The following is a 27,331-nucleotide window of genomic DNA, read 5'->3' as shown; positions in this document are numbered from 1 at the left end:
ATCTGGACGGCCAGCCTTTTCCAGGCTCTGGGTTCACACTTGAATCCGCTACACCTCACCCTCTCCCCCGACAGGAGACCAGATACGCATTTCACTTCTTTATTGGCAGCCTGGAGCCTGGTCTAGGCTCTCCCGGGCGCTTACACGTCCCAACCCCAGACTGCGGTGCCCAAAAGCCTCCCGGACACCCCCGGCCTGCTCGACCTTCGACTCTCAGGGCAGAGAAGGCTGCCAGCCGTGCCTGCTGACCCACTGGTCAGGTGGAGCCGCAGCGCCTCGTGTAGTCCTGAATGGAGGCCTGGAAGTGCTCTGTGCTGTTGAGGTCTGGGCGGCAGAGGATCACGTAGCACTTGGGCAGAAAATACCCGCCGAAGCCGCTGCTCAGGCTGCTCAGCCCAGCCATCATGTTGACCGCGGGCAGGTACTTGCCGTCGTAGACGCTGGCCGTGGTGAAGAAGGCGATCCAGGACACGAAGTTGAAGAGCAGGCTGAAGGTGACACATTTGGCCTCGTTGTAGTTCTCTGGCAAGTCTTTGCCCAGGTAGCTGCAGGCAAAGGCACTGATGGAGAGGAGGCCATTGTAGAGGAAGGCCAGTATGAAGCCCAGGGAGTTGGCCTCTGTGCACTCAAGCATCACCAGATGGGGGAAGCGCTGGTATTCCCTAGTGGGCAGTGGGGTCCACACCACCAGCCAAGTTAGACAGATGAGCAGCTGGGCTGCTGAGCTGATCATCACAAACAGGCCAGCACCGTGGTTTTGGACCCAGGCGTGGTACAATGTAGGTACTTTGGTGGAAAACTTGAAGATGATGATTAGTTGGAATGAGCGAACTGTCAGGCAGGACAAGAAGATGGTGAAACCAAGGGCAAAGAGGGCCTGGCGCAGCAAGCATGCAGGCCTTGTGGGTTCCCCAAAGAAGCCATAGAGGCTGCCACTACCTGCTGCCAGGGAGCCCAGCATAAGAAAGCACAGGCGGCCCCCTGCTGACCTCACCACAGGGGTGTCTAGGTGCCAGGCAAACAGGCCAGCAGTCCCAAGCAGCAGCAGCAACAGCACCGTGTTAGCTGCCAGCAGCACCCAAGAGGTGTGCTCATGCCAAGCCAAAAACGCCACAGTGCGCAGGAAGCAGGTCTGGCTTCCCTCAGGTGCCCACTCTTCTTTCCCACAAGGCTGGCATCTGTAGAGGTCTGAAAGGGAAGGCCAAGAAGGTTCCTGAGAGCCAGATGAAGCAGAGTAGGAATAGGAAATAGGGGCCTGCAAGATACTGGGAGAATTGTGCCGGGGCAGCTAGACTGTACTAGGCATAGCGGGATGGGGGTAGCCGGGAGTGGGGCCTGAGGCCAAGCATTTCCTCAAAATGCCTGTGTTAATTACAGACTCTGGAGACACACAGGTCAGTTCTGTATGGCTCATGATCCCATGAGGGTTTTGCAAACCCTAGGGAGGACCTTAACCTGGTAGCTCTGCCCACATACCAGAGAGGCTACGATCCGATGGGAGCAGCCTGCTCCCAAGGGAGGGCATTTTAACCCCTCTCTCTCGCAGCATTTCCATGAACCACTTTCCTGAGCTGCTGCTCTGTGGTTTCTCTGAGTCCTGACCCTCTGAGGAAAGAAGGGAAGTATTCCTGTCCTTACAGAGATGGTGAAAGGAAAGAATGTGGCCCCTGGACACCAACTAAGGACCTGAGTCTTTAGCTACCTAATTTGCTCTCTGTTCTTGACCGTGCATTTCTGGATGGGGAATGCTGTTTTTTCCTCTGCTGCAGACACGCTAGTATCTGTATTCAGGCCAAGCTGTTCAAGGAGCTAGCTGTCTTTGGCATGGGCAACAGAAGGGACAGTAGAACAAGAGGGCACAAAGGAAACAATAGCTACATTCATTTAGAGAAAGAGGTTGAATTCAGGATACAATTGCATTTGTAGGAGTTGTGATGACAGCTCTCTAATAGAGGACACACCTCAGTCTAAGGCTTTCAGTTGGCTAATTCTTTCTTTCTTTCTTTTTTTTTTTTTGAGACGGAGTTTTTCTCTTGTCACCCATGCTGGAGTGCAATGGTGCAATCTCGGCTCACAGCAACCTCCGCCTCCCAGGTTCAAGTGATTCTCCTGCCTCAGCCTCCTGAGCAGCTGGAATTACAGGCACACACCACAATGCCCAGCTAATTTGTTTTGTATTTTTAGTAGAGATGGGGTTTCACCATGTTGGTCAGCCTGGTCTCGAACTCCTGACCTCAGGTGATCCGCCCACCTCGGCCTCCCAAAGTGCTGGGATTACGGGCATGAGCCACCGCGCCGGCCTCTTTTCTCTTTCTTTTTTTTTTTTTTTTTTTTTTTTTTGAGACGAAGTCTCGCTTTGTCGCCCAGGCTGGAATGCAGTGGCACCATCTCGGCTCACCGCAACCTCCGCCTCCCAGGTTCAAGCGATTCTCCTGCCTCAGCCTCCCAAGTAGCTGGGATTACAGGCACACACCACCATGCCCAGCTAATTTTTTATATTTTTGGTAGAGATGGGGTTTCACCATGTTGGCCAGGCTGGTCTCGAACTCCTGACCTCAAGTGATCCACCCGCCTCAGCCTCCCAAAGTGCTGGGATTACAGGCATGAGCCACCGCACCCAGTGGCTGATTCTCTTGATCAGAATTCTGTCTGGTAGCAGGTGTCCTCCAACCTGAAGCTAACTGGCAGCCCAGTGACTGGGCCCTGGTTCTGGGGCAGGGCACATGGGGCCCAAGGGAGGCCCTCCCTCCACCGTGTAGCCCCCGGGAGTGCTGGGTAGCTCGCCTGCTCCATTGCCCACTCACCACTCTTGTTGAGGAAGGTCCCAGCCCCACAGGGCACACACTCAAAGCAACAGTGATGGAAACCCATAACCACTCGCTGGTACCCTTCAAGACAGTCGCTGGAACACACAGACTTAGGCACCTGTAAGAAGCCAGAGGGGCCACACATAGGGGCCCAAGTCAAAGGACAGCTCACATGTGGAAGAGAAAACAGAGTCTCTGTGCATCTGCCCTCGGCTCACTCCCAGGGCAGGGCCCGTGGTCGTGTGAACTTCCACCCCAGGGCATCTGCACACTTGCCTACGGAGTGTTTTCCCTGCTTCCCTGGCCAGGATGGGTAGAGTGATGGCAGCCAGACCCCTGGGGTCCCCCTCCTGCTCCCTGTACACTGTGTCAGCATCGCCCCCAGGCTCTAGGCTGCCCATAAGGCAGTTACCTGGTGAGTAGCCACATCCCCATTACCTGGTTGTTCTTTCCGTGCCACTGGATTTTGGTCTCATTTATGTTTAGCTGAACTGGAGACCATGTGGAGGAACCGAGGACTGTGAAGGTCCACTTGGGCCCATTCCAGTCCCAGGCAATTATGTTATAGCTACTGAGGGGATCTCTGTTGTCATCAAACATCACAGTGTCCTTGTGTAGAAGGAAATTCACCTTGTAGATCTGCTCCAAAAGCTGAAAGAAACGCGTATCATGAAGCCACCATAGACAGCACAGACCCACATGGTCCCAGAAGCAAGGGCCTGGGGCCTTCCTGGGTTTCCATCCTGGTGGTTTCAGCCCATCAGGAAGGTCTAGTCCCTTCCTTCTTATGAAGCCCCTCAATCCTCCCCACCAACCTCCTAAGAGGAGGCCTCTAACAAAGCCTCCTTTACGGATAGTTTTAGCCCTGGATCTTGTCACTTGACACTTCCAAGACACAGTGGGTGAGAGAAGGCAAGGATCAGAGAGAAAGATCTGTCTAAGAGAAGAGAGCTAATGCCTGTAATCCCAGCACTTTGGGAGGCCGAAGCGGGAGGATCACTTGATGCCAGGAGTTCGAGACCAGCCTGGCCAACATGGTGAAACCCCATCTCTACTAAAAATACAAAAATTAGGCCGGGCGCGTTGGCTCACGCCTGTAATCTCAGCACTTTGGGAGGCTGAGACGGGCGGCCATGAGATCAGGAGATTGAGACCATCCTGGCTAACATGGTGAAACCCCGTCTCTACTAAAAATACAAAGAAAATTAGCTGGGCCTGGTGGCGGGCGCCTGTAGTCTCGGCTACTCGGGAGGCTGAGGCAGGAGAATGGTGTGAACCTGGGAGGCGGAGCTTGCAGTGAGCCAAGATCGCGCCACTGCACTCCAGCCTGGGCAACAGAGCAAGACTCTGTCTAAAAAAAAAAAAAAATACAAAAATTATCCAGGCGTAGGCTGGGCGCAGTGGCTCACGCTTGTAATCCCAGCACTTTGGGAGGCCAAGGCGGGCGGATCACGAGGTCAGGAGATCGAGACCACGGTGAAACCCTGTCTCTTCTAAAAATACAAAAAATTAGCTGGGCGTGGTGGCAGGCGCCTGTAGTCCCAGCTACTCGGAGAGGCTGAGGCAGGAGAATGGCGTGAACCCGGGAGGCGGAGCTTGCAGTGAGCCGAGATTGCGCCACTGCACTCCAGCCTGGGCGACAGAGCGAGACTCCATCTCAAAAAAAAAAAAAAAAAAAATTATCCAGGCGTGGTGGTGGGTGCCTGTAATCCCAGCTACTCAGGAGGCCGAGGCAGGAGAATCACTTGAACCCAGGAGGTGGAAGTTGCAGTGAGCCGAGATCGCATCACTGCACTGCAGCCTGGGTGACAGAGCCAGACTGTCTCAAAAAAAAAAAAAAAAAAAACCTCAGGTTAGTGGCATTTATCCCCCTTGGCATTTAGAGTGACCAGAGAGTGTCCACTCTGCTCATCTCAGGATTGGCTGTTCTCCCTGACAGGAGGTGCTGGGATGGGCTCTCTTACCTGCCAGGGGTAGACTCGGACCCTGGAACAAGCTCCAGAGGCACAGCCCAGGAGCTGGTGGAGGCCATGGGCCACCGCATACACAGCCCGGTACGCGTTGTAGGCAGAACTCATGGAGAAGGCTTTGAGCTTGGGCATCCTGTGTGCCGTGAAAGCTTGGCATTCTCTGCAGAGCTGATTGCTGCTGCACCAGGAGCCCTTGTGGCAAGGCCTAGGGGCCCCCTTGTCTGCCCGGGCATAGGCTTCTTCAAACGCCTTCAGGCCGGGGACAGTCCTCTTCTGGATGGCCACGCCCAGCACCGTCCCAATGCGCTGGATCCCGGGCACCCCAGTGATGTGCCTGGAGAGGGCCCAGGCTTCTGAGGCGACCCACACCTTGCCAGTCAGGTTGGCCAGCACCACGGACTCGGAAAACACCCTGGCCAACTGCCGGCTGGAAAAAACGACCACGACGGTGGCCCTGGCCTGGGCCAGGCGGCGCATCAGGCACTGCATCCTCTCATCGCCCACGTGGGCAGAGAAAGGCATGATGTCCTTGAAAGCAATGCAGATCCCCTGACCAGTGGCCTGGTTCTCCAATGCCTGTACCCCTAGCTGCCCATAGTCGTCACTGCTGCCAACCAGAGAGATCCAGGTCCACCCGAACTTCTTCAGCAGCAGCACCATGGTCTCCACCTGGTACTTGTCGTTGGGGATGGTGCGCAGGAAAGAGGGATACTGCCGCTTCACGCTGAGCGTCTCGCTGCTGGCCGCATAGCTGATCTGTGGGAGGTCCCGTTCAGCCAGTTCAGTGGCATCAGGCTCCACTGAAGGTCCCCCCAGTGCCTGGCCCTGTGCTGGGTGTGGGGACACAGGGAGCGGGGGAGACCAGTAGAGCACCCCTCATCCTGTGAAACTGACAAATCACCTCCAAAGGCTCCACTGGGGCAGGTTCTGGGGGAGGAGTGGGAATCTGCCTGGGGACAGGGGTGAGGGGATGCATTCCAAGCAAAGGAGACAAAACCTGCATAGGAGTGAAATAGTCCCGTGTGTTTAGGGACCTTCAGGGACTTCCGCTGGAGGCAGTTTGCAAGGAAGAAGAGAAGCATGTGTAGGTCAGGGCAGAAGTTAGGTCAGTGGCCTGTTAGGAACCAGGCCTCACAGGAGGAGGTGAGTAGCTGGTGAGTAAGTGAAGCTTCATCTGTATTTACAGCTGCTCCCCTCCTGTCAGATCAGCAGCAGCATCAGATTCTTGTAGGAGCTTGAACCCTACTGTGAACTGTGCACGCGAGGGATCTAGGTTCCGCACTACTTATGAGAATCTAATGTCTGATGATCTGTCACTGTCTCCCATCACCCCCAGGTGGGATCATCTAGTTGTAGGAAAACAAGCTCAGGGCTCCCACTGATTCTACATTATGGTGAGCTGTATAATTATTTTATTATATTAATACATTATGGCTGGGCGCAGTGGCTCACACCTGTAATACCAGCACATTGGGAGGCTGAGGTGGGCGGATCACGACGTCAGGAGTTTGCAACCAGCCTGGCCAATATGGCAAAACCCCATCTCTACTAAAAAATACACAAATTAGCCGGGCGTGGTGGCGAGCGCCTGTACTCCCAGCTACTCAGGAGGCTGAGGCAGGAGAATTGCTTGAATCCGGGAGGTGGAGGTTGCAGTGAGCCGAGATCACGCCACTGCACTCCAGCCTGGGTGACAGAGCGAGACTCCGTCTCAAACAAACAAACAAACAAAAAAATATATATATATAAAAAACAATGTAATAATATAAAGTGCACAATAAATGTAATGCACTTGAATCATCCTGAAACCAACCCCTCACACACCCGTCCTTAGAAAAATTGTCTTCCACGAAACCAGTCCCTGATGCCAAAAAGGTTGGGGGCCACTGCTGTAAGCCACAGGGAGTCCCTAAGGATATCCGCAGAGAAGTGCTATGTTCGGACTTGCATTTTTTCTTTTCTTTCTGAGACAGAGTCTTGCCCTGTCGCCCAGGATGGAGCACAGTGGCGTGATCTCAGCTCACTGCAACCCCCGCCTCCTGGGTTCAAGAAATTCTCCTGCCTCAGCCTCCCGAGTAGCTGGGATTACAGGTGCCTGCCACCACACCCAGCAAATTTTTGCATTTTTAGCAGAGACGGGGTTTCACCACGTTGGCCAGGCTGGTTTCCAACTCCTGACCTCATGAGCTGCCCACCTCAGCCTTCCAAAGTGCTGGGATTACAGGCGTGAGCCACAGCGCCCGGCCAGGACTTACGTTTTATGAGCATATCTCTGACTTCGGTGAGGAATGAGTTAGAAGAGTTTCAAGACTAGAATCAGGGGGAAGCCTTAGGACACTGATGGAAGAATCTAGCTGAGGGGTGATGCTGGTCTGAATTCCAGCTGTGGCTGTGGCAGTGGAAAAGGAGGCCAGAGGCCGGGCACGGTGGCTCACGCTTGTAATCCCAGCACTTTGGGAGGCCGAGGCGGGCGGATCACGAGGTCAGGAGATTGAGACCATGGTGAAACCCCGTCTCTACTAAAAATACAAAAAATTAGCCGGGTGTGGTGGCGGGCACCTATAGTCCCAGCTACTCAGAGAGGCTGAGGCAGGAGAATGGCGTGAACCTGAGAGGCGGAGCTTGCAGTGAGCCGAGATTGAGCCACTGAACTCCAGCCTGGGCGACAGAGAGAGACTCCGTCTCAAAAAAAAAAAAAAAAAAAAGAAAAGGAGGCCAGAAAGGACAAAAGGTGGGGAGCAAGGCAAGGAGGAGCAGCAGTGGGCAGGACTCCAGGGCGATGGCCACTCCATCACCACCCTCCATCAGAGGGTTGGGGCTGATACAGGAAGAAAAGAGGCTTTTGTTGTGTAGGGAGGTAAGGTCAATCTGGGCCTTGCTGGGTCCATGATGTTGCAATGTTGGGCCAGCATCAGGGGCTCAGATCAGAAGGGAGGGGACTGAGAATGGGAGGTTTTTTCTTTTCTTTTTCTTTCTTTCTTTTTTTTTTTTTTTTTTTTTTTGAGACGGAGTCTTGCTCTGTCACCCAGGCTGGAGTACAGTGGCGCGATCTCGGCTCACTGCAAGCTTTGCCTCCCAGGCTCACGCCATTCTCCTGCCTCAGCCTCCCGAGTAGCTGGGACTACAGGTGCCCGTCATGACGCCCAGCTAATTTTTTTGTATTTTTTAGTAGAGACGGGGTTTCACCGTGTTAGCCAGGATGGTCTCAATCTCCTGGCCTTGTGATCCACCTGCCTCGGCCTCCTAAAGTGCTGGGATTACAAGCGTGAGCCACCGTGCCCGGCTGAGAATGGGAGGTTAAGTCATGAGCCCACAGCCTGCCTGGGAACTGGAAAAGGGGAGGAGAGGAGGGCGAAGCCTGCTCCAGGGAATCACCTACCTTTTCAGAGGAAGTGGGGCAAAAGGAGAGAAGGGCTGCAAGTGAAAGCCAGGTGGGGGCAGGGGGCTGAGGGGGGCATAAATTCCAAGGAAAGATTCTCATAGGAGGACTGGTCAAAAATGTCACGAAGGACACGGTGGCTTATGCCTGTAATGTCACCACTTTGGAAGGCCAAGGCAGGTGGATTGCTTGAGCCCAGGAGTTCAAGGCCAGTCTAGGCAACATAGTGAGACCTCTATCTCTACAAAAAATACAAAAATTAGCCAGGCATGGTGGCACATGCCTGTGGACCCAGCTACTTAGGAGTATGAGGTGGGAGGATTGCTTGAGCCTGGGACACAGTGAGCCAACATTGCACCACTGCACTCCAGCCTGAGTGTCAGAGTGAGACTGTGTCTCAAAAAAAAAAAAAATCCTAAGTCACCTAAGATAAAGAAGGACTGCAAAGTAGGATTTGGAGACCTAGAAGGTGAAGGTGCCCCAGCTCACAGCAAAAGCAAGAGTGGTGGGGGCAGAATCAGGGGCTGAGGGGCAATGAGGGGAGGGAGAGGCCAGCAGGAAGCTCCCATGGGAAGGGGCAGGGAGTCAATGCTCAGGGTAGAGGGCCTGGAGGAGGGAGAGGGATGAGGGCAACCACAGGCCAGGCAGGAACTCATGGGGAAGGATCCATAAGCCAAGGAGGGGCTGTGGTCCAAGGTACAGGGCAAGAATAAGCACAGAGACAGGACTGACATCAGCAAGGTGAGGGATGTCAGCACCTCTGAGCCAGGAGGGAAGAAGGAAAGGCAGGCAGGAGAGACTGGGATGATGTGGAGCAGTCTATGGGGTGGGAAGCAAAGGGTGTCCTTTTTTGAGTGGGGGGAAGAGGGGACAAGGTATCACTCTGTCACCCAGGCTGGAGTGCACTGGTGCAATCTCGGCTCACTGCAACCTCCACCTCCCAGGTTCCAGCAATTCTCCTGCCTCAGCCTCCCGAGTAGCTGGGATTATAGGCACACACCACCACTCTCAGCTAACTTTTGTATTTTTAGTAGAGATGGGGTTTTGCCATATTGGCCAGGCTGGTCTCGAACTCCTGGCCTCAAGAGATCTGCCCAGCCTCCCCAAGGGATTACAGGCATGAGCCACAGCGCCCGTCCAGGGTGTCCATTCCTATCAAAGGCAATGGAAACTCTGGAGGGAGGAGGGAAGTGGAGGGCAGCAGGGGTGCAGCTGAGTGGCAGCAGTTCCCAAGGAGAATGGGTTTTCCCATGAGAGTGGAGGCAGGGATCTGGAAGCAGCTCTGGAAAGAGAGGAAGGCTGGGGCACGAACCACACTGGGCAGGGACCCCTGACTTTTGACTAAAGAGCAGTGACCACCCAAGAGATCTAGGGGGCAGGCAGCCTTGGGGGGACAGCAGCTCTTGCCCACATGCCCCAGCCCAGACTTGCCTAAAGGGAGATGGGCAAAGGTCTGAGGCTCCAGCTTACCAGCGGCACCAGGAAAGGGCTCAGCAGGGCGGCTGTGGTGGCAGCATGGTTAGTGCTGTCAGGCCCAATTACTGCCAGCACCGTAGGGGAATAGTGGAGAAGGTCTCCTTGGAGCTGTATGTGGTGTGGCCCTGGCAAGGAGAGCACTCTCAGCGTGGCATACACATTGGCGGAGTCAGAGCACACGTCGTACAGCTGGTACCCCAGGGTGACGTTGGGCAGCAGGGCCGTGGAGTTGTTTATCTCCTCAACCCCAAGCCGCATAGCCTGGAAGAGGTGGTAGCCATGCTCATTGAAGCTACCAGACCTGTGAAGAAAGCCAATCAGAGAGAACTGAGAAGGACAAGGTGCTGCTGAGACCCTCTGGCCTCCTAGACTCTGAGGCTTGGGGACAAAGGGAACCTTTGAGGTCATCGGTCCAGTCCCCCAAACCACAACTTTAACAAGGGCTCTGAAGCTCAGTAGGAAGAACAAGCTGGCCCTGATGGAGAAGCTTATTAGCATGGAAAAGGTCCTAGGTCCTGGAGCAGAGAAACCTGCTACATTAGTCAGTGTTCTCCAGAGAGAGTGAGAAATTTAGTTTAAGGAATTGGTTCACATTGTGAGGGCTGGCAAGTTCAAATTTTGCAGGACAGGCCAGCAGGCTGGACATTCTGTAAAGAATTGATGTTACTATGCTCTTCAGTCCTAAGGTGGTCTGGATGCAGAATTCCCTCAATTCCCTCCTTGTGCAGAAAACTCAGGCTTTTTTTTTTTTTTTTTTTGAGATGTGTTACGTACCCAACCCAGCAAAGGCCCTCCACCAAGGCAGATGTTCCCCTCGCCTTGTGTTTCTTCATCCCCTCCTTTTCTCACCCCCTGAAGGCCCTCCACCAAGGCGAATGTTGTTTTTTCCCCTAACATCTGCCCATCAACCAGGATGTGGCTTTACCCAGAAACAGCCCCCATGCCCTCCCTAAAATATACCCCCTAGTCTGTAAGCCCAGGCTGCTGCCTCCTCTGATTGCTGTGGAGCAGCCCGGCAGGTTAATAAACTTGCTTGCCTGACTTTGGGTCTACTCGTTCTTTCTCTGGGCTAACCTTACATTTTGGTGTCGAAACCCGGGTATGGGTAGGCTCTGGCCGGGCGGCCCCAGAGGACTCTCTGTCTCTCTCTCTCTCTGTCTCTCTCTCCCTCCCTACCTCCCTCTCTCCTCCCGGGCTGTGTGCTAGAGCCTTTCCCCCTCTCATCCCACCTCTCTCCTGGCCACCCCCACCTTTGCGAACCTGCCAAAGACCCAGAGGATTTCTCAGACTCTCCCATTGTTGGCAACCTCATTCATCATTAGAGCTTCTGCGGGGGTAGGCCGGGCATGGTGGCTCACGCTTGTAATCCCAGCACTTTGGGAGGCCAAGGCAGGCGGATCACGAGGTCAGGAGATGGAGACCACGGTGAAACCCCGTCTCTACTAAAAATACAAAAAAATTAGCCGGGCGTGGTGGCAGGCGCCTGTAGTCCCAGCTACTCGGAGAGGCTGAGGCAGGAGAATGTCGTGAACCCGGGAGGCAGAGCTTGCAGTGAGCCGAGATTGCGCCACTGCACTCCAGCCTGGGCGACAGAGTGAGACTCCGTCTCAAAAAAAAAAAAAAAAGAGCTTCTGCGGGGGTGAGTAAAAGAGACTCTTGCCATTTACCCAGAATCCTTGCTTGTCTCTGAATTCCCAAAAGACCCAGTGCTGGGCCAAGGGCTTCCTCTGGCCTCCAGGCTTCCGGTTCCTCCATTTCAGGGACGCCTGACTCAGTGGCTACCTCCTCTATTCCAGACAGGGCTTGCAGGACACGGGACACCCTCTCTTGCCATCCTTGTTGACCAGCAGTCTCTTCTTCCTCTGCCCGCCCTCCTCCATTCACCGTAGGAGCTTCTCATTCTATGCTTCCTAAGACCACCCCCCTTGGGTGTCTTCTATGCAACCTCAATGCCCTCAGCCTCCATTCACAGGTCCATCCTAAGAAGCTGCTTTTCTACTGTAATACTGCCTGGCCTCAGGCTGGGCGCAGTGGCTCACGCCTGTAATCCCAGCACTTTGGGAGGCCAAGGTGGGCGGATCACAAGGTCAGGATATCAAGACCATCCTGGCTAACACAGTGAAACCCCGTCTCTACTAAAAATACAAAAAATTAGCCGGGCAAGGTGGTGGGCACCTGTAGTCCCAGCTACTAGGGAGGCTGAGGCAGGAGAATGGTGTGAACCTCGGGGGGCGGAGCCTGCAGTGAGCCGAGATCGCGCCATTGCACTCCAGCCTGGGCGACAGCGAGACTCTGTCTCAAAAAAAAATAATAATAATAATAATAATAATGCCTGGCCTCAATACAGATTAGACAATAGCTCCCAATGGCCCGAAAATGGCACTTTCAATTTCAACGTGCTTAAAGACTTAGACAACTTTTGCCACCGCAATGGGAAATGGTCCGAGATTCCTTATGTTCAGGCTTTCTTCACTCTCCATAGCCACCCTTCTCTCTGCCAGTCCTGTTCTACTTTCCAAATCCTCCTCGCCCACTCCAAACCCAACTCACCCTCTGTCACTCTTCCTACAGCCCCAGTCGATGACTCCTTTTCTTTTAACCCTGCCGATTTTCCCCATCCTCGCCACCATCATGGTCCTCCATTAAACCACCCCAATCCCCCACCTTACATCCCCATTCCTGTTCTGCCCCCTTCTCCCCTCTTTCCAACCACCCTGCCTCTGACTCCAAATTCTCACCGTCTCTACCCCTTACCCATTCTCAGGCCCAACGTGCTCCTCAACCAGCCCCCTCACTTCCCCTCCGGGAGGTGGCAGGAGCTGAGGAGATCATCTTTGTCCACATCCCTTTCTCCCTCTCCCACCTCTCCCAAATTGAAAAACATCTCGGGTCCTTCTCCTCTGATCCCGATACTTATATGAAAGAATTTAAATATCTTACTCAATCTTATGAACTCACTTGGCATGATCTCTACATTATCCTCTCTTCCACCCACCTTCCAGAAGAGAAGGAAAGAGTGTGGCTTACAGCACAGGCACATGCCGCCGATCTCCATCGGCAAGATCCTACTAAGCCCGTAGGAGCCGCTGCTGTTCCCCAGTAAGAGCCTTCCTGGGAGTACCAACCCACAGACCCCAGCCAGGCATCCCATAACCATGTGATTACCTGCCTCACTGCAGGCCTTAACAAAGCTGCCCATAAGGCTGTAAATTTTGAAAAACTTAAAGAAATTTCCCAAAAGACAGACAAAAATCCTGCCCAATTCCTTTCCCACCTTACAGAGGCTCTCCAAAAATATACCTGCATCGACACTGCCTTGCGAGAAGGAACTATTATTCTTTTTTTTTTTTTTTTTTTTTTGACGCACTCTTGCCCAGGCTGGAGTGAAGTGGCGTGATCTTGGCTCACTGCAAGCTCCACCTCCCGGGTTCACACCGTTCTCCTGCCTCAGCCTCCCGAGTAGCTGGGACTACAGGCTCCCACCACCACCCCCCGGCTAATTTTTTTTGTATTTTTTTTAGTAGAGATGGGGTTTCACCGTGTTAGCCAGGATGGTCTCGATCTCCTGACCTTGTGATCCGCCTGCCTCGGCCTCCCAAAGTGCTGGGATTACAGGTGTGAGCCACCACACCCGGCCGGAACTATTGTTCTCAATACCTATTTTATTTCCCAATCTGCCCCCAACACCTGGTGTAAACTTAAAAAGGCTGAAGATGGCCCTCAAACCCCACAACAAGACCTCCTTAACCTGGCTTTCAAAGTCTTCAATAACAAGGATGAGCAAAGTAAATTAGATAGAGCCTAAAGAGATCGCGCTAAATACCAGCTTCTAGCTGCAGCTATCCGTCAATCTAGCCATAGTACCCAAGGGCACAAAAGACCCGATAGCAGTAATCCTCCCGGGCCCTGCTTTAAGTGCGGCAAAGAAGGCCACTGGGCATGGGCATGTCCTAATCCACGAGTGACGAAGAGCCCTTGCCCAGTCTGCCAGCAAACAGGCCACTGGAAGTCTGACTGTCTCAACAGATGGACAGAAAAGCCTGCACCTCAGAACCACCTCCCCTTCAGTGAAGCAGAAGGTGAAGAATTGCTTACCCTCCCGCAGCTCCTTGACCTAGCCACTGAAGATGGATGAGGCCCAGGGCTCCCCAGCCCCAACTGTCATCAATGCATCAGAGCCCAGGGTAACTCTGCTAGTAGCAAGTAAGCTGATCTTTTTTTTTTTGAGATGGAGTCTCGCTCTGTCTCCCAGGCTGGAGTGCAGTGGCACAATCTCGGCTCACTGCAAGCTCCGCCTCCCGGGTTCACGCCATTCTCCTGCCTCAGCCTCCCTAGTAGCTGGGACTACAGGCGCCCACCACCATGCCCAGCTAATTTTTTGTATTTTTAGTAGAGATGGGGTTTCACCATGTTAGCCAGGATGGTCTCGATCTCCTGACCTCATGATCCGCCTGTCTTGGCCTCCCAAAGTGCTGGGATTACAGGCGTGAGCCACTGCGCCTGCCCACCGATCTCCTTTTTAATCAATACCAGGGCCACCTACTCGGCCTTGCCTGAATTCTCAGGACCAACTCATCCCTCTGAGTCTCAGTCGTGGGGGTTGACAGATTCATCTCGCGTCCACGCGCCACCACGCCATCTTACTTGTTCCCTATTCAATACCGTTTTCTCATAGTCTTTCTATCATGCCTTATTGCCCCATCCCCATTCTAGGCCGAGACCTTTTAGCCAAATTCAAGGCGTGTATCACCTTTTCTTGCCTCCCCCAACCCAAGTCCCTCCTACTCCTCTCTGCCAGTCCAGTCCCTGACCCCTCTCCCCAACACCCACTTCCCACCTCTCTTGTTAACCCAATAGTGTAGGATACCACCATCCCTTCCCTAATTCTCACCACGACCCCATCAAAATCCAGCTAAAAGGCCGGGCGCGGTGGCTCACGCCTGTAATCCCAGCACTTTGGGAGGCCGAGGCGGGCAGATCACAAGGTCAGGAGATCGAGACCATCCTGGCTAACATGGTGAAACCCTCTCTCTACTAAACATACAGAAAATTAGCTGGGTGCAGTGGCGGGCACCTGTAGTCCCAGCTACTCGGGAGGCTGAGGCAGGAGAATGGCGTGAACCCAGGAGGCGGAGCTTGCAGTGAGCCAAGATAGTGCCACTGCAGTCTGGCCTGGGCGACAGAGCGAGACTCCATCTCAAGACCCCTCCAAATTCCCCAGCGTCCCCCAATACCCCATTTCTCTAACCCACCAAAAGGGTCTACAGCCCATCATAAAAAAGCTCTGCTCACGTGGTCTTCTTTGACCAACACACTCTCCTTGTAACACTCCCATCCTCCCCATTAAAAAATCAGACGGCTCATATCGACTCGTTGAAGACCTCCAAGCCATTAATCAAGCAGTCCTCCTATTCACCCTGTAGTCCCTAACCCCGATACACTTCTCTCTCTCATGCCCTCCAGTACCACCCACTACACTGCTCTTGACCTAAAAGATGACTTCTTTACCATTCCCCTACATCCTGATTCCCAAAATCTCTTTGCCTTCACCTGGACTGACCCTGACACCCTCCAATCACAGCAACTCACATGGACTGTCCTTCCCCAAGGCTTCAGGGATAGTCCTCATTTTTTTTATTTTTATTTTTATTTTTATTTATTTATTTTTTTATTTTTTGAGACGGAGTCTTGCTCTGTCGCCCAGGCTGGAGTGTAGTGGCGCAATCTCGGCTCACTGCAAGCTCCGCCTCCTGGGTTCACGCCATTCTCCTGCCTCAGCCTCTCTGAGTAGCTGGGACTACAGGCGCCCACCACCACACCCGGCTAATTTTTTGTATTTTTTTTTAGTAGAGATGGGATTTCACTGTGGTCTCGATCTCCTGACCTCGTGATCCGCCCACCTCGGCCTCCCAAAGTGCTGGGATTACAAGCATGAGCCACCGCGCCCGGCCCTATTTTTATTTTTATTTATTTATTTATTTTTGAGACGGAGTCTTGCTCTGTTGCCCAGGCTAGAGTGCAGTGGTGCGATCTCAGCTCACTGCAAGCTCCGCCTCCTGGGTTCACGCCATTCTCCTGCCTCAGCCTCCTGAGTAGCTGGGACTACAGACGCCCGCCACCGCGCCTGGCTAATTTTTTGTATTTTTAGTAGAGACGGGTTTTCACTGTGGTCTCGATCTCCTGACCTCGTGATCCACCCGCCTCAGCCTCCCAAAGTGCTGGGATTACAGGCGTGAGCCACCGCGCCCGGCTGGATAGTCCTCATTTCTTTGGGCAAGTCCTAGCCCAAGACCTCACCTCCTTAGACCTTTCCCCCAGCTGTCTTCTTCAATATGTGGATGACCTCGTCCTTTGTAGTCCTTCCCTAGAAGACTCTCAGACTCACACTATTACCCTTCTAAACTTTCTTGCTAACGAAGCGTATAGGGTCTCCCCCTCCAAAGCACAACTCTCCACCCCAACAGTAACATACTTAGGAGTCTAACTGTACCCCGGGGCCCGAGCCATGACCCTGGCACAGGCAGCCTTAATAGACAGCCTACCCCCACCCTCCTCTAAGAGTGAAATTCTCTCTTTCTTAGGACTGGCAGGCTTCTTCAGAATATGGATCCCCAACTTTGCCCTCCTAGCCAGCCCCCTCTATAAAGCAGCCAAAGGCTCTCTAAATGAGCCCCTAAATTCTTCTCACAACATAATCCCTAGCTTCCACAAACTTAAAACCACCCTTGTGAATTGCCTGAACCCAGGAGTTGGAGGTTGCAGTGAGCTGAGGTGGCGCCACTGCACTCTAGCCTGGGTAACAGAGTGAGACGGCGTCTCAAAAACAAAACAAAACAAAACAAAACAAAACGCCCTTGTAACCGCTCCTGCTCTATCTTTGCCTGGCATTTCTCAGCCCTTCACTCTCTACACAGCCGAGAACCATGGAATAGCCCTTGGTGTCCTTGGCCAACAAAAAGGAATCCTCCTTCTTTTGCTCCCGTAGCTTACCTTTCTAAACAACTAGACAATACCACTCGAGGATGGCCAACTTGCCTCAGAGCTCTAGCAGCAGCGGCCACCCTAGCCTTAGAAAGCAAAAAACCAACATTCGGTCAAGACACCACCGACAGCCCACATAATCTATAAGATCTTCTTTCCTCCTGAGCACTAAGTGCCCTTTCTCTATCCCGCATCCAACTACTTCATGCTCTCTTTCTTGGAAACCCTGAGTTCTGTCTCTCCAAAAGCGCTTCCCTTAACCCTGAATCTCTTAATTCCAGTATCTCCCTCTCCTCCCACCCACTCCCGTACTGAGATGCTTAATCACCTGCAGCCTTTTTTCCCTAATATCTCCCATGAGCCTCTCCTCAATCCTGAAGTTATTCACAGAAATTCTAACAACTCTTCACCAATACTTCCACATTGGTGCGTGCCCCCTGTAGCTACTCCTTCACTCTTATTTCTCCTCCCCCCACCTATTCACCTCACTAAGAGAATAACCTCCAACTGTGGTATATTCTCTGTTACTTCCTCCCAAGGGGCCCTCCGCTCCCCGAATCCCTACACATCAGCTCAGAGGAAGACTCCCAGGGGAGGACTGGCAGGTAGACTTCACCCACTTGCCTCCCGTCAAGAGGACAAAATTTCTTCTTACTCTTATAGATACCTTCTCTGGGTGGGTAGAAGCATTTCTGACCTCTTCAGAAAAGGCCGCAGTAGTCGCCCAAATTCTTATAGCATAAATCATCCCTAGATTTGGTCTCCCTTGCTCCATACAATCAGACAATGGCCCTAGATTCATCTCCCAAATCACCCAACAGGTTCCTCAGTATCCAGTGGCGCCTCCATGTCCCATACCGACCTCAGTCATCAGGAAAAGCTGAAAGGGCAAATGGCATCCTTAAAACTCAGTTAACCAAACTTACTCTTGAAGTCCAGAAACCCTGGACCTCCCTTCTGCCCATAGCCCTAGCCCGAATCAGAGCCAGCCCGAATGCACCCTCCTTCCTCAGTCCATTTGAGTTAATGTATGGACGCCCTTTCTTCTTACAAAACAGGCCCCCTTCTAACTCAGCTAGGAGAATACCTCCCAACACTCTCTCTCATCCACCATCTCCTCCGCAAACAAGCCGACCAGGCCCTCCCAAAACCCCATGAAGGCTCCACGGACCAGACTCTCCTTCTAGGAGAGCATGTCTCCTTAAAATCTCTTAACCCAACCAGCCCCAGGTCTAAGTGGGAAGGCCCTTTCCAAGTCATCCTCACAATCCCCACCGCAGCCAAACTCTCAGGACATGCTTCTTGATACCAACGTTCTAGATTAAAAAGGGCTCCTACAACTAATCTGCCTACAAGTGACCCACCCGCTGCCTTCCGCCGATTCTCCAGTACCCTCCTTGACCCAACTAAACTCTGCCTCATGCCTGTCCCTAAAGGAGACCCTTAAACAATACCCAGACTCCTCCTTCTCCTCCTGACAATCCCAAGTACATTTCTGATTTCTCTCAAATGCCCTGTTCCTGCCTACCTTGCCACTTCACCCTCTTCATCCTCTCCATTTGCCAAGACATCTCCTGGTTTCAGCCCCAAATTCCCACTCTCGACTCTGTTTTAGAGTGGATAGATGACCTCCTCTTTCAAGGCACCCTATGTGACTTTTCCCCAGATGAAACACACTTACTTATTTTCCTACTTACTCTTTGACTATCTACCTCTCCTAATCCCTTGGCTGCCCCACGTAGCCACACCTCCCCTTTCCAATAGTACCCAGCTACCTCTACAAGACCCTTAGCTTAACTCCCTCCCCACTAAACCAGTCCAACCCCATCCTAGCAAAAGACTGCTGGCTCTGCATCTCTCTATCAACTACCACCTATGTTGCCACCCCCATTCCCTCAAAAGACTGAGTTCTTACTAAGTTAACCTATCACCCCCGTTATGAAGGAAAAAGCCCCTTACAACTTTTAGACATGCAGTCATTGGCTAAATTTTCTATCATAGATATGACAAAAAACACTCTGACAGGGTGCATGCATAGTACAACTTTTACGCTCCTATATCTCGTCTTACCCAATATACAAGTAATGACAAGCCCATTCACGGCCCTGTGACCACCGACACCAGTCTGTCTTTCCCCAAGCCCCTGTGTGTATCCAACGCAACCTGCCCTCAGGTCTGACTTTAGGTCACCCATTGTCCCATCAGTGTAACCATACCTTACAGCTTCAAGCCCCAGATGACCACCAAAATGTTAAGGTCACCCAAACGGCCCAATTTAAACAACTCGTCCACTTTTCAGGACCCCCAAAAGTCACCACCAGCTCTTTACTAAACAATCAAGATTTTGTAATGGCAAGGCCGGGCGCGGTGGCTCACGCTTGTAATCCCAGCACTTTGGGAGGCCGAGGCGGGCGGATCACGAGGTCAGGAGATCGAGACCACGGTGAAACCCCGTCTCTACTAAAAATACAAAAAAATTAGCCTGGCGTGGTGGCAGGCGCCTGTAGTCCCGGCTACTCGGAGAGGCTGAGGCAGGAGAATGGCGTGAACCCGGGAGGCGGAGCTTGCAGTGAGCCGAGATTGTGCCACTGCACTCCAGCCTGGGCGACAGAGCGAGACTCCGTCTCAAAAAAAAAAAAAAAGATTTTGTAATGGCAGACATACAGGCATACTGTATGGCCATTCACCCATGGACCTCTTGCAGCACAGCTCCCCTCCCTGCCAAATGCCTCCTTATACCCTCTTTCAATTACTCTTCCGAATGGCTCCTGGTAGACACAAACGATTCTTTCTCCAGTGGGAGAATAAAACACGAGGAGCCTCTCCAATTATCCCTGCAACTCCTTTTCAGCCACTCAATGGAGCCGCCTTAGCAAGCACTCTAGGCATGTGGGAGAATGAAAACGATAAACTCACGTGCTTTTTCAATATACATAACCAGTTCTCTCTGCCCAGCCAAGGTATATTTTTTGTGTGTGTGGAACCTCAACCTATGTCTGCCTCCCTACCAATTGGACCGGCACCTGCACCCTAGTCTTCTTAAACCCCAAAACTGACATTGCCCCTGGAAATCAGAGTTTACCAATCCCTATTAAAGCTCAAGTCTGTCAATGCAGAGCCGTACAGCTAATACCCCTGCTTATAGGACTAGGAATTACCACTGCAACAGGAACAAGGATAGCAGGCTTGTCTGTTGGGAGAAAAGCTAAGTGTGGGGAGAGGAGCTGAGGCAGGGTTTGTATGTCTGACATAATGTAAAAGAGTCTTGGAACATGTCCAGGGTCCAGGGTCCAGGGTCTAAAACCTCTCGTGGCCTGGCCAGGCGCAGTGGCTCATGCCTGTAATCCCAGCACTTTGGGAGGCCGAGGCGGGTGGATCACCAGGTCAGGAGATTGAGACCATCCTGGCTAACACGGTGAAACTCCATGTCTACTAAAAATACAAAAAATTAGCTGGGTGTGGTGGCGGTCGCCTGTAGTCCCAGCTACTCGGGACACTGAGGCAGGAGAATGGTGTGAACCTGGGAGACAGAGCTTGCAGTGAGCCGAGATAGCAGCATTACACTCTAGCCGGTGCAACACAGTGAGACTCCGTCTCAAAAAAAAAAAACCCTCCTGGCCTTTGGAGTGTGTCTAGACTTGCTGGCTCGTTGCTTCTAGCACTCCCATTATCTCAAGTAGCCATGTTTCAAAGAAAATGCTAAACCCGCACAGCTGCAGCTCATTCACTTGATACAGCGCTTCCTTTCAACCCCCACATCCTCACCACCTGTTTCTTTGTTTGATCACCAATAAATAGTGTGGGCTCCCAGAGCTCCCGGCCTTCGCAGCCTCCATACTAGAGTTGGCCCCCTGGTCCCACTTTCTCTTTTATTTTTTCTTACTCCTTTGACTCCACTGGACCTCGTAGCCCCCACGGCCTGATGTTGGGCCTGATCACCCCAACACTTGTCCACCTCTCTGTCCTACTATCACGGTCTCTCAAAAGATCTCTTGGACAGCCTACAAGACATAGCTGAATCCATCCTTACTCTCCAGTCCCAAATAGACTTTTTTCTTTTTTTTTGAGACAGAATCTCGTTCTGTCGCCCAGGCAGGAGTGCAGTGGTGCGAGCTGGGCTCCCTGCAAGCTCCACCTCCCAGATTCAGGCTATTCTCCTGCCTCAGCCTCCCAAGTAGCTGGGACCACAGGCGCCGCCTGCCACCACGCCCAGCTAATTTTTTGTATTTTTAGTAGAGATGGGGCTTCACTGTGTTAGCCAGGATGGTCTCGATCTCCTGACCTCATGATCGGCCTGCCTCAGCCTCCCAAAGTGCTGGGATTACAGGCTTGAGCCACCACGCCCAGCCCCAAATAGACTCTTTAGCAGCAATGTCACTTCAAAACCGTTGAGGTTTAGATCTCCTCACTGCCGAAAAAGGTGGAGTGTGCATCTTCTTAGGAGAAGAGTGCTGTTTCTATGCTAACCAATCAGGACTAGTACGAGATGCTGCCCCATGGTTAAATGAAAGGGCTTCTGAAATCAGGCAGCGCCTTTCGGACTCCTGACCCCAATAGTTTTGTAACCCCTAGGCACCCTGGCTAATGCCCCTCCTAGGCCCTGCCATAACCCTTTTTCTCCTTTTAGCATTTGGCCCTTGCCTCCTACATCTCCTTACCCAGTTTTTACAGGACCATATTAGAGCCTTCACCCATGGACAGTACAAGACATGATGCTACTTCAAGAATACCAGCAGCTTCAAGAACAACCGTCCCAACCCCACAGCCTTTCTCCATAAACATCGCCCCTCTTTTTTTTTTTTTTTTTTGAGACAGTCTTCCTCTTTTGCCCAGGCTGGAGTGCAGTGGCGCAATCTCGGCTCACTGCAAGCTCCACCTCCCAGGTTCACACCATTCTCCTGCCTCAGCCTCCCGAGTAGCCAGGAATACAGGTGCCTGTCACCACGCCTGGCTAATTTTTTTTGTATTTTTAGTAGAGACGGAGTTTCACCATGTTAGCCAGGATGGTCTCGATCTCCTGACCTCGTGATCCACCCGCCTCGGCCTCCCGAAGTGCTGGGATTACAGGCGTGAGCCACCACGCCCAGTCAACATCGCCCCCTTTAGCTAGAAGCAGTCAGAAGGCAATGACACCCCTTCTCTATTACCTATTAAAGGATGGAATGTTAGGGACCCAACCCAGCAAAGGCCCACCGCCAAGGCGGATGTTTTCCCCACCCCTTGTTTTTCTCTGTCCCCTCTTTTTCTCACCACCTGCAGGCCCTCCGCCAAGGCAGATGTTCCCCAGCTGTTGTTTTGCCCATCGACCAGGAAGTGGTTTTACCCAGAAACAGCCCCTAGGCGCCCCTGCTCCCTCCCTAAAATATACTTATACCCCCTAGTCTGTAAGCCTGGGCTGCTGCCTCCTCTGATTGCTGTGGAGCAGCCCAGCAGGTTAATAAACTTGCTTGCCTGACTTTGGGTCTACTCGTTCTTTCTCTCGGCTAACCTTACAAGATGGAATTTCGCTCTTGTTGCCCAGGCTGGAGTACAATGGCACGATCTCAGCTTACCGAAACCTCTGCCTCCCAGGTTCAAGCGATTCTCCTGCTTCAGCCTCCCAAGTAGCTGGGATTACAGGCATACGCTACCATGCCCGGCTAATTTTGTATATTTAGTAGAGAGGGACTCTCTCCATGTTGGTCAGGCTGGTCTCCAACTCCTGACCTCAGGTGATCCACCCGCCTTGGCCTCCCAAAGTGCTGGGATTACAGTGAGCCACCGCACCCGGCTTTTTTTTTTTTTTTTTGAGACGGAATTGCACTCTTGTTGCCTTGTTGCCCAGGCTGGAGTGTAATGGCAGGATCTAGGCTCACTGCAACTTCTGCCCACCAGGTTCAAGCAATTCTCCTGTCTCAGCCTCCAGAGTAGCTGGGATTGCAGGTGTGCGCCCACACGTCCAGCTAATTTTCGTATTTTTAGTAGAGATGGGGTTTCACATGTTGACCAGGTTGGTCTCGAACTCCTGACCTCAGGTGATCCACCTGCTTCAGCCTCCCAAAGTGCTAGGATTACAGGCATGAACCACCGCTCCCAGCCAAAACCTCAGGCTTTTTTTTTTTTTTTGAGAGGGAGTCTCGTTCTGTCGCCCAGGCTGGAGTGCAATGGTGTGATCTCTGCTCACTGCAACCTCCACCTCCAAGGTTCAAGCAATTATCCTTCCTCAGCCTCCCAAGTAACTGGGATTATAGGCGCATACCACTACGCTCAGGTAATTTTTTTGTATTTTGGTAGAGACAGGGTTTCACTGTGTTGCCCAGGCTGGTCTCAAACTCCTGAGCTCAGGCAATCCACCCGCCTCAGCCTCCCAAAGTGCTGGGATTACAGGCATGAGCCGCTGTGCCCAGTTCAAGTCTATTGATTTAAATGTTTACTACATCTAAAAAATACCTTCAGCCGGGCGCGGTGGCTCACGCCTGTAATCCCAGCGCTTTGGGAGGCCGAGGCTGGTGGATCACGAGGTCAGGAGATCGAGACCATCCTAGCTAACACGGTGAAACCCTGTCTCTATTAAAAATACAAAAAAAAATTAGCCGGACGTGATGGCGGGCGCCTGTAGTCCCAGCTACTTGGGAGGCTGAAGCAGGAGAATGGCGTGAACCCGGGAGGCGGAGCTTGCAGTGAGCCGAGATCACGGCACTGCACTCCGGCTTGGGCGACAGAGCGAGACTCCGTGTCAAAAACAAAACAAAACAAAACAAAAAAACCTTCAGGCTGGGCATGGCGGCTCACGCCTATAATCCCAGCACTTTGGGAGGCAGAGGTGGGTGGATCACTTGAGGCCAGGAGTTCGAGAGCAGCCTGGCCAACATAGTGAAACCCTGTCTTTATTTTTTTTATTTTTTATTTTTTATTTTTATTTTTATTTTTTGAGACGGAGTCTCGCTGTCGCCCAAGCTGGAGTGCAGTGGCGTGATCTCGGCTCACTGCAAGCTCCGCCCCCAGGGTTCACGCCATTCTCCTGCCTCAGTCTCCCGAGTTAGCCGGGCGTGGTGGTGAGCGCCTGTAGTCCCAGGTACTCGGGAGGCTGAGGCAGGAGAATGGCGTGAACCCCGGGGGCGGAGCTTGCAGTGGGCCGATATCGTGCCACTGCACTCCAGCCTGGGCGACAGACGGAGACTCCATCTCAAAAAAAAAAAAAGTACAAAAATCAGCCAGGCATGCTGGCACATGTCTGTGATCCCAGCTACTCGGGAGGCTGAAGCAGGAGGATCGCCTGAATCTGGGAGACAGAGGTTGCAGTGAGCCGAGATCGCACCAGTTGGCTCCAGGCTGGGCGACAGAGGGAGACTCTGTCTCAAAATAATTTCTTTTTTTAGACTGAGTCTCGCTGGAGCCTCCAGTCCAAGCTGGAGTGCACAATCTCGGCTCACTGCAACCTCTGCCACCCCGGTTCAAGTGATTCTTGTGCCTCAGCCTCCCAAGTAGCCAGGATTACAGGCACCAGCCACTACACCCGGCTAATTTTTGTATTTTTAGTAGAGGCGGAGTTTCACCGTGTTGGCCAGGCTGGTCTGGAACTCCTAACCTCAAGTGATCTGCCTCCGTTGGCCTCCCAAAGTGCTGGGATTACAGGCGTGAACCACCACGTTCGGCCAAAATAAATAAATTAAAAATACCTTCATGGCAACAGCTGGACTGATGTTTGACTACACAACTCTAGGCACCGTAGCCTAGACAATCTGACACGCAAAATTCACCACCATGGCTCACGCCTGTAATCTTAGCACTTTGGGAGGCCTAGCACTGTGGGAGGACTGCTTGAGCTCAGGAATTTGAGGCCAGCTTGGGCAATGTAGTGAGACCCTGTCTGTACAAAAAATTTAAAAAATTAGCTGTGAGTGATGGCATATGCCTGTAGTTTCAGCTAGTAAGGAGGCTAGGGCCTCACTGAGGCCCAAGCAAAGCTGCAGTGAGCTATGATTGTACCACTGGATTCCAGTATGAGCAAAAGAGGAAGACCCTGTCTCAGAAAAAAAAAAAACAAAAAACAAAAAACTAACCACTACACCTGCTTAACCTTGTTTAATTAGTGCTTCTCACCAGGACACTTATGAATGTGTTGTGGGCCTATATGCCTTATCACCCCTACTTCGGGAACTCCTGTCTGGAGCCCAACATGAATGAGCCAGGGACAGGATTCAGCCCCATTTAAAGAGCAGGCTAAGCCAGGTTCAGTGGCCCATGCCTGTAGTCTCAGCTACTCAGGAGGCTGAGGATGGAGGATTGCTTGATCCCAGGAGGTGGAGACTAGCCTGGACAACATAGTGAGATCCCAGCTCAAAAAAACATCTTTGTAATGGCTGGCACAGTGGCTCACCTAGAATCCCAATGCTGTGGGAGGCCCAGGCAGGAGAATCACTTGAGACCAGGAGTTTGAGACCAGCCTGAGCAACACAGTGAGACCACCTTCTCCACAAAAAATTAAAAAATTAGCCAGGAGTGGTGGTGCATGCCTGTAGTCCCAGCTACTTGGGAGGCTGGGGCAGGAGAATCACTTGAGCTTCAATGAGGCCCAAGTGAGGCTGCAGTGAGCTATGATTGCACCACTACACCCCAGCCTGGGGGAAAGAGCAAGACCTCATCTCTATAAATAAATAAATAAACAAATACATAAAGTGTGCTAGCCTGTTCCATTTTCCAGCCTCTTGCTTGTTAGAAGGTCTTCCATGGTTTCTACCACTTCTGTCCTGAGGCTGTCAAAGGAGGGTTCGTGCCTCCTGCCTGAGACAATTCTTCACGTATCTGAAGCCAGTTTTCATGTCTTCCCTCCTCCTGCTCTACCCAACCTCTCTTCCCAGCCCATTCTCTTTATCTCTTTATCCAGGTTTCTAGCTGTAGCCCTTCAAGTAGGTTGTCATACAGTAGATTTCCAGAAATTTCTTCCTGAGCCAACCATTTCATGTGCTTCATGGGTAGGACATCCTGCAGCCAAGCCTCGGCAGCATTCTTGGGCCTCTGGGTCTGTGACTTCCACAGTCTGCAAGCAACTGTCTTCGTCTTTTTTTTTTTTTTTTTTTTTTTTGAGATGGAGCCTCGCTCTGTCACTTGGGTTAGAATGCAATGGTGTGATCTTGGCTCACTGCAACCTCCGCCTCCGGGTTCATGCGATTCTCCTGCCTCAGCCTCCCGAGTAGCTGGGATTATAGGCGCACACCACCACACCCGGCTAATTTGTTGTATTTTATGTAGAGATGGGGTTTCACTATGTTGACCAGACTGGTCTCGAACTCCTGACCTGGTGATCCGCCCGCCTCAGCCTCCCAAAGTGCTGGGATTACAGGCGTGAGCCACTGTGCTCGGCTGCAACTGTCTTCTTTAAAAGAAAAGCAGGCTGGGCACCTGAGGTCGGGAGTTCAAGACCAGCCTGACCAACATGGTGAAACCCCTGTCTCTACGAAAAATACAAAAATTAGCCGGGTATGGTGGCACACGCCTATAATTCCAGCTACTCCCGAGGCTAAGGCATGAGAATCACTTGAGCCCAGGAGGAGGAGGTTGCAGTGAGTCAAGATTATGCCACTGCACTGCAGCCTGGATGATAGAGTGAGACTCCATCTCAAAAAGATAAATATATATATATATATAAATAAAAGAAAAGCAGTAGTTCCCATCTACCTAGATTGTTGACTTCACGATGGCACCAACCTAATTTATCTTTGTTAAGCTCCTAAAGTATCTAATGGGATGTGTCTTCCCTTCCCACCCCATGGAGAACCATGGAGAATCATACTGGTCAGCTGGGACTCTAGGGAGCTTTGAACATGGGTAGGAGTGGAAAGAAGACAGAAGAGGGAAAAGGCCACCCTTGCTTAAGCCTGGCCATCTAGGTACCGTACAAAGCCAAGAACCAATTTCAATGGAGTTACAATACAACACATTCTAACAGCAAGAGTGAAATAACTGGAAACTGGCCGAAGTGTCTAGGAAGGTCTAGCCAGCACTTAGGTGGCAAGTGGATTGATGGACAAGGCCTGGGGACAGTTCAAGCGGCAAAGGCAGAGGCAAGGTCCTGGTTGAGGATGGCAGCCAGAGGGGCCCTATAGCCAGGGGTCCCACTAAGTGTGGCTCTGCTGACCCCTCACTCACCTGTCACACAGGGTCACCTCGGGTCTGTGCCTCACCTGCAGACAGCCAGAATGGAGAGGGAACAGGCCTGCCAGGAGGTAATCTCCGGGGAGGGTGAAGTCAGGAGATGACTCCGTGCTATGGCAGGCAAAGGCCCAGCACCAGGAAATGAGAAGTTGCAGGCCGACCAGGCGAGCTGTGCAGAGCAGCATGCTGGCCAGATGCCCGCGCCTGGCATGGCCAAGGAGTGGCCTCTAAGGAGGCCAGTTGCTTAAATAGAAGGCAGCTGCCGGGTGCCTCCTAACTTCATGCCCCCAAAAGGGGTGGGACTGGAGCACAGTGGCTGAAGCAGGACTGTTTGCCTTGACATTCCGGGCCTGCGGTCCCACTCAGGAACTGGGCAGGACGAAGGCACAGATGCAAACCAGGTGGCACCCAATGACCCTTCCTCTGGACGGTTGTGGGTTCTGTCCACGCTCTGTGACTTCATCTGGCTTAGAAAAGGAGCTCTGGCATTCTGGGGCGAGGTGGGAGGCTGGAACACAACTTCTCCCGGTGTTGCGAGGTTTTAAAACTTTTTACCTGGGCCTCAGTTTATTAAATGAGACACA

At 52.3% G+C, this 27,331-nt stretch overlaps 1 protein-coding gene across 2 annotated transcripts; it reads right to left on the bottom strand.

The window, feature by feature from the left end:
• Positions 1-85: 85 nt before the first annotated feature.
• Positions 86-27,028, bottom strand: TAS1R1 (taste 1 receptor member 1). Of its 2 annotated transcripts, XM_030805452.1 has the most exons (6): positions 26,742-27,028; positions 9,627-9,933; positions 4,772-5,533; positions 3,246-3,458; positions 2,805-2,925; positions 86-1,188 (listed from the first exon to the last, which is right to left on the bottom strand). In XM_030805452.1, the coding sequence occupies exons 1-6, from the start codon at positions 26,930-26,932 to the stop codon at positions 257-259; spliced, it is 2,526 nt and encodes an 841-aa protein (XP_030661312.1). In that variant the 5' UTR covers positions 26,933-27,028; the 3' UTR covers positions 86-256. The 2 variants fall into 2 exon arrangements, with proteins under 2 accessions (XP_030661312.1, XP_030661313.1); XM_030805453.1 differs by lacking the exon at positions 4,772-5,533 and having other exon boundaries at positions 26,742-26,999.
• Positions 27,029-27,331: the final 303 nt, after the last annotated feature.

Source organism: Nomascus leucogenys, chromosome 24, assembly GCF_006542625.1.
Source record: "Nomascus leucogenys isolate Asia chromosome 24, Asia_NLE_v1, whole genome shotgun sequence".
NCBI classification, from domain to species: Eukaryota; Metazoa; Chordata; class Mammalia; order Primates; family Hylobatidae; genus Nomascus; species Nomascus leucogenys.
Note: the sequence above shows the minus strand (reverse complement) of the source record. Positions and strands in the feature narration are given on the sequence as shown.

Excerpts from the sequence above, each read along its gene's own strand:
- TAS1R1 (XM_030805452.1), bottom strand. The coding sequence starts at position 26,932 with ATGCTGCTCTGCACAGCTCGCCTGGTCGGCCTGCAACTTCTCATTTCC. Across the intron at positions 3,459-4,771 it reads TCCGAGTCTACCCCTGGCAG|CTTTTGGAGCAGATCTACAA; the intron begins GTAAGAGAGCCC and ends CGTTTCTTTCAG. Across the intron at positions 1,189-2,804 it reads GACCTTCCTCAACAAGAGTG|ACCTCTACAGATGCCAGCCT; the intron begins GTGAGTGGGCAA and ends CTTCCCTTTCAG.